Source organism: Echinops telfairi, unplaced genomic scaffold (assembly GCF_000313985.2).
Source record: "Echinops telfairi isolate 266 unplaced genomic scaffold, ASM31398v2 ScPeMD7_23;HRSCAF=83, whole genome shotgun sequence".
Lineage (NCBI taxonomy): Eukaryota > Metazoa > Chordata > Mammalia > Afrosoricida > Tenrecidae > Echinops > Echinops telfairi.
Window position 1 is genome coordinate 32611602 of NW_022103920.1, and position 6904 is coordinate 32618505.

Sequence of the window (6904 nt, forward strand, 5' to 3'; positions counted from 1 at the left end):
TTTTTTTTTTTTTTAATTTCCAGCTCACCCGCACAGTGAAGGGTCAGCTGGGGAAATCCTCTAAGAAGAACCCCCGCAGAAGCGCCCATGCGTCGGACCACCCGCCGAGGGAGAGGCCGAGCCTGCGGGGGGACGGCGAGGATGCCGGGCGGCAGGGGAGGGGGCGGGCGCCCCGGGCTCGGCGGCTTCGCGGCGCGCGGTCCTCGGGGGAGAGGATGGGCCTGAGGTCGTGAACCGCCACTCGAGCCCCCACCCCACGGGCGGGGAGGGAAAAGTTGGGAGGCAGCCACGCGGGGACGAACGCCCGTCTGCGCGGCTGGAAGAGACCGGACGCTCGGTGGATCGTCCCCGCCGCCGCCCTCGCCGCCGCGGCCCCTGCGTTACTGGGGGAGACGGTGCCGTTGCGACAGGGGAGGACGCGGCTGGAGCTCAAGGAAGCGCCAGCGCGCAGGCGCCGCCGAGCCCTGCCTGGCTGCTCAATCAAGGCACTAAGGCAAAAAAAAAAAAAAAAATCAGCAATTTATAGAAAGAAGAAGCTATAGTCTGTCGGGATATCCAACGCCAACAGGTAGGAGGATATACTCTAGGTTAAGTTTGGGGGGAGGGGGGCGCTCGCAGTGTGGATGAAACTGCAGGTTCACCGGGAAAGAGCCCTCCCTGAGGGTTTTGGGGTTTGGGGTGTGTTTTTTTTTTTTTTAAACAATAAACTGCATCATGGAAGTACATTCAGACAATGCATCTTCAGCAGGACTTACTGAGCGCTCCCTTTCTGGAGAGCGTTGCAGGACGGGGATATACAGGACTGCGAATCGCCGGCCACGGGTCCGTTGCAGCACGGAAGCGATCGCTCGCCCCATCTTCGCGTATGTAATGCATGTCTCTCCCCACGACTCCCCTCCTCCACCCCCACCCCACCCCCATGATAAAGCCAGGGGTGGCGGATTTCAGGTTTCGTAATGTTGCATGATGCTATCGGTATTTACCCGGGGATGTGCCCGTGGGGAAATGAAAACCGTGGACCGCAGCTTCGCCAGGGCTCCCGCCAGCATATTCTGGGCGAGTGAGAAGTGGCAGAGGCAGCCGGCTTCCTGGGAATAACCCAGGAAGGCGATTTCCCTGGTGTGGCTCGGAGGCGCCCAGGAGACAATGTGCTTTTTGTTTTCAAATGAAGCCACTTGTGATGTGCAACAAAGATCATCATCATGGGAAGCGTTTAATTGTCCCTGAAATGCTGGTGCTCCTGACATCCCTTAGAATCCAGCTAGTGCAGGCTTACGAGTGGACATGCATTATTCCTATGGATGTTCCCCTGCCAGTATTTACATTAACCATTTTTAATAACCATGTGGGCTTGAAAGAGACAGATTTGCCGAAAGAAGAGGGTGGGGTGGGGAAAGAGAGGGGGAGAAGAAACAAAAGACTTGAAGCAGGGCAAACCTCGGGACAAGTTCCTATTAATTTCCAAGCCTACTGTGGAAATCATGTTTTGAGGCGAATCAACAAATACTCTTCTGCGTTCTAACCTGCAGAATAGATCGTGGGACATAAGTTAAAAGGCGTATATTTTGCAGGGTTTCTTTGGATCCATGTCAGCAGAGAAGCTGCCTCTAAAACCCTGACCGAGACCAACAGCCCTGGAATAAATGTAGGTACTCATTCCTCAGCCCCTGTTAGCAGTCTTGTTGATTCCATGGCCGCACAGGTGATTATTAATTTCTGCTCTGGCACCTTTTACGATTGTAGAACATTTTATTCCTTCTGCCCTAAAGTTGCCCAAATATATGTTCTCCACATTTGGAGACATTAAAAAAACAAAAAAAGCCACCAGGCTCAGAAAACTAGACACCAAGTCTCTGAAATATCAAGCAAACATACTAACTAAAACAAATCCCACGATGACAAATCCGAACTGTATTTGCTTCCTCCCAAATGAACAGCTTTATGTTAACACTGACATCATTGCTTGTTAACTTAGGAACAGATAGCTCAATTTCTGTCTTTGTGTTTGTTTCCTTCAGATGCTCTGATGGCAAATCCAAAGGAAGACAAGAGGAAGTATGACTGCAGACCAGATCCGTTCTCTCTGTGGATTACATTTTCAGTAAAATGTACGGATATATGTTTTCCTTGTTCTTACCTTTAGATCATGAGACTTGACTGAGGCTGAATCCTTATCTTCCATCCATCTATGGCGAACTATAGCCATGCAGCTGACAACATTTTGCAAAATCTCTCTCCTCTAACAGCCTTTCTGAAACTGACTTCCTTGGGTTTCATCATAGGAGTCAGCGTGGTGGGCAACCTTCTGATCTCCATTTTACTAGTGAAAGATAAGACCTTGCACAGAGCACCATACTACTTCCTGTTGGATCTTTGCTGCTCAGATATCCTCAGATCTGCAATCTGCTTCCCATTCGTGTTCAACTCTGTCAAAAATGGCTCGACCTGGACTTACGGGACTCTGACTTGTAAAGTGATTGCCTTTCTGGGCGTCTTGTCCTGTTTCCACACTGCGTTCATGCTCTTCTGCATCAGTGTCACCAGATACTTAGCCATCGCCCACCACCGCTTCTACACAAAGAGGCTGACCTTTTGGACGTGTCTGGCTGTGATCTGCATGGTGTGGACCCTCTCGGTGGCCATGGCGTTCCCCCCAGTTTTAGATGTGGGCACTTACTCGTTCATTAGGGAGGAAGATCAATGCACCTTCCAACACCGCTCCTTCAGGGCTAACGATTCCTTAGGATTCATGCTGCTGCTTGCTCTCATCCTCTTAGCGACACAGCTTGTCTACCTCAAGCTGATCTTTTTTGTCCACAATCGAAGGAAAATGAAGCCAGTCCAGTTCGTAGCGGCGGTCAGTCAGAACTGGACTTTTCACGGCCCCGGAGCCAGTGGCCAGGCAGCTGCCAATTGGTTAGCGGGATTTGGAAGGGGTCCCACACCACCCACCTTGCTGGGCATCAGGCAAAACGCAAACACCACGGGCAGAAGAAGGCTGTTGGTCCTAGACGAGTTCAAAATGGAAAAGAGAATCAGCAGAATGTTCTATATAATGACTTTTCTCTTCCTGACCTTGTGGGGCCCCTACCTGGTGGCGTGTTATTGGAGAGTTTTTGCAAGAGGGCCGGTAGTACCCGGGGGATTTCTAACAGCCGCTGTCTGGATGAGTTTTGCCCAAGCAGGAATCAACCCTTTTGTCTGCATTTTCTCCAACAGGGAGCTGAGGCGCTGTTTCAGCACAACCCTGCTTTACTGCAGAAAATCCAGGTTACCAAGGGAACCTTACTGTGTTATATGAGGGAGCATCTGTACATCTTTAGCCTTGTGAAACACTAACCTTCTCTGCTAAGCAATTGTGGCCTGCAGCCATATCTTGAGAAGAAAATCAAGAATGGAATCAGCGGTGAAAAGGATGTGGGCAACATTCCGCAGTCTATAATCCTATTTTAAATCTCAAAGTGATCCTGCTGACTGCTGGTGAAGGTTTGTAATTAAGACAAGACTGAACCACTGCCCTAAGTTTCTTTCTGTGGTTGAAAAAACTAGATAATGAAAGTAGCAGGTGCTAAGTAATCAGTGCTAAATGCTGTGTATATCACCACATATGATAAAACAAAAAACACATCAAAACCAATTAGTATTGGACACCTTAATAAATTAAGTTGACATGAGGTAAATGTGTTGATAAAATCTAATTTTAGAAGTTTGAAGACTTTCAAACATTTCATACTATTATTGTTTTGCAAAGACTACAATCTTGGGGGACTTAAAGTACTGTAATCCACTAAAAATGTGCCACGAATTATTGGATCCTCACATTAAAAGAAAAACAAAACAAAGAATTGCCTTGTAAGTTTGGGGGAGCAATCCAAGGCAGTACACTGATCCCAGTAAGAGTTTACTTTTCGGTTTGCTTTTTGGGTGTATTACTACATTACTCTTTCTGAATACCACTTTCTTTTCCTACTCGTGAAATCCTCGCATTGCACTGTATACTGTTTTTTGTTGTTGTTATTGTTGTTGTTGGTTTGGTATAAAGTTTTTTCCAATTCATTTATATTTATGAATGCTAGATATTGGTCTGAAAGGCAACTATAAGGGCACCAACAGGAGCAATTCAAAGAATACAGAATAAACACATGTTGCCTTCAAGGGTTAGCTAGTATCTTACATCTTCATTAGCATTGGAACAAATAGCCTAGAGACTGTGAGAGTCAGTAACTGGTCATGATCAGGAGTCTGGATGTGCATGGAAGATCGTTGAATACTCTTTTTCCTTTCCTCGCCTGGTTGGAACAATTTCAAGGTATACATCACCTGGATACTGAGGTTTTCTCGTGAGGTGTGCTACCCATTCTAGTGTGTTCTAAGAAGCAGGCTGTTGATGTGTGTTCATATTTTAAGTCAGCTGTCAAGGGGAGACCACAGCCTTAGTATGTCACCCTGCACAATTTGTGAAGCATTTATTCTACTGAAGGCACAGTCTTGTTTATATTTTCTGCACATTCAGTGTATTTGGTCATTTAAATTATTTCAGTTTTAACTTGTGAAAGCTTATAATATTATTTCTGGTATTTTAGAAATACATTAGAGTCTGTGAGTCTCATTCTTTAAGATACAGATGTGTGAATTTCAATATAAAGTTGCATTTGCCAAAATTTACCCGTGTAGCCTGTTAATTTTCTTGGAATAAAATGTTATGTTTGGGGCATTTAACTCTTTTTTTTTTTTTTTGATCTGGGGAGCAAACACCAACTAGGAAGGCTAGTTTTATTATAGTTTTGATCTTTGTAGCTGTTCTATTCTGGAACTGGAGCTGGATGGTTGATAGGGAGATTACAGTTGATAAATTGAATGATGATATTACCTACAAGAGCATTATTTCGTAGATTATCATTATCACCCTCTATTTACCTGAGACATCCATTATATTTAGCGATATATGCCTGCGTAGCTGGTTGTTTCAGAATTTTTATATGAATGTCACATTTTAATTTGGGGGTGTAGTAGAAATTTTTGGTACTAAATATATAATTTGTAAGAAGCTGTTTTAAAATAACATGGTGACAATCGAGAAAAAGTCATTTCTGTTTTGTTGTTGGGTTTTGTTGTTCGGTTTTCAAACTTGAAAAATCAGATTAGGAATGTAATGGAACCGAATTCTTTATTGCCATAGTATTCCTTTAAATGGAAAATCCATAGAAATATGGGAAAATAAACCACTGAAATGTTTTAATGATATATGCAACTACTCAGCTTTGCTCCTGTCAGGACAGCAGAAGCCAGGATTCCATGAGCCCTCACTTTGACCTCGTTTTCACTTTATACCAAAGTTGACTGGATCTTAGGCAAAGCTTAATGCACACCAGTGAGCTGCATCTACATAGTAATAAAACCCTTTGTTGGCACTAAAATCATGGCCTGAAAGATAATACAGGCAATGTTATCAAAAGACATTTGATAACAATGTGTTTCTGTCTCCAAAAGTTTACTGTAGTGACCTAACTGTAATGATTATATTGATGTAGCACCTTACTTTAGATGTCATCAGAAATCAGTAGAAAACTCAGCAATAATTTCAAGGCCAGAAACACCAGGTTTCATTGCATGGACAAAAAAAAAAAAAGCCCAAATGACTGAAGTATGGCTTCAGCATTAATTCAGGAAGTTGAGGAGCGAATAGCAAGAGCCAAGGGAGGTTGCCTGGTTACATGTACCCATGTGGGAAAGATCTTTATCAAAGGTTTGCTGAGTGCTCCGCCCCTGTGATGAGTGAGTAATCCTTTAACTACAGTGGCTTTCCTGGACTCCCACTCCTGACTACACTGGCCTTTTGCAAGACCAGGAGCCAATAGTGGCAAGGCCATCAGTAGCGTTTAGAAAGCCCATATAAAAGAAAAGATCTATTTACTGGCTGAATGACCAAACCACATGATTTATTTTGGCACACATTCCAATATTTAATATCTTAAATAGTTAAGAATTAATTGAACTTGAAATGTTATGAATCATCGAGCCATAAAATATATACCCTCCCCAAGAAGTCCAGCTTCTCGGTGAGAAAGACCCATCATCAATGATAGCGTGTCCATCTTGGTGTAATTAGACATCTGAGCTAATGGTTTAAAGGTTTTCCTTCGGTGTAGTGGGATGTCTGCATGGATCTATCTTTTCCCAGTGTTCCTTGGCATCTCTTGTGTATCCGATCTCTCTTGACTCAGAGGGAACCCCATCTACTCAGAGCGTCAGGAACTTCTCACCCACACTTCACTTAGATGAATCACTCGTTTAGGTTTGGAGCCCTGGGTTCCGACGTGGTTAATGATGTGTATGAGGTAACGGCAACACCCTAGTGTTAAAATCCCTCCCAGGTCCTGACTGTGAACTTGCATAAGAGATTTCAGTTCCATCGAGGGCCAAGGAGTTCTCCTCGTTCGTTCTTTCACAGTCGTACCTTTCATGGAGTTAAGAGCAATCCTGGGTGAGCTTCCAACAAAGCAAGGGCTTTCTATGTGTCCTTTAGTGATGACTCCCAGCGGACCTCCCGGGGGCAACACAAATATGAGCAACGTGGGGGAAAGTTGAATATCTTTCATTACTGAAACATTACACCTCTTCAACCTTTTTATTGTTTCATCTTAGGGACACCACAAAACTCATCTCCTACCAGCTGAAATGCTTGCTAGGCCTCCAAAATTTAGTTCTATTGCAAATGCAGTGGAACATTTATAACTATATAGACGTATGCCTTCTCAGCTAAGCCTCACAATAATGAGTTGTATTCTAATGGGGGTTACTGTAGAACGGTTGCAAACAGAACCCAAACTCCACCTCTGGGTGTTCATCATTAGCTGCCTTTGCTTTGTTCCATCCTGTTCGTCCGCATGTAGCACACACTGCA

At 44.4% G+C, this 6904-nt stretch overlaps 1 protein-coding gene across 3 annotated transcripts; it reads left to right on the plus strand.

Moving 5' to 3' along the window:
* The first annotated feature begins 175 nt into the window (after window positions 1-175).
* GPR85 (G protein-coupled receptor 85) lies at window positions 176-4719 on the plus strand. 3 transcript variants are annotated; one of them, XM_045288793.1, is made up of 4 exons: window positions 176-568; window positions 746-863; window positions 1572-1645; window positions 2019-4719. In XM_045288793.1, the coding sequence occupies exon 4, from the start codon at window positions 2189-2191 to the stop codon at window positions 3299-3301; it is 1113 nt and encodes a 370-aa protein (XP_045144728.1). In that variant the 5' UTR covers window positions 176-568; window positions 746-863; window positions 1572-1645; window positions 2019-2188; the 3' UTR covers window positions 3302-4719. The 3 variants fall into 3 exon arrangements, with proteins under 3 accessions (XP_045144728.1, XP_045144730.1, XP_045144731.1); XM_045288795.1 differs by having other exon boundaries at window positions 749-863; XM_045288796.1 differs by lacking the exon at window positions 1572-1645.
* The last annotated feature ends 2185 nt before the right edge of the window (window positions 4720-6904 follow it).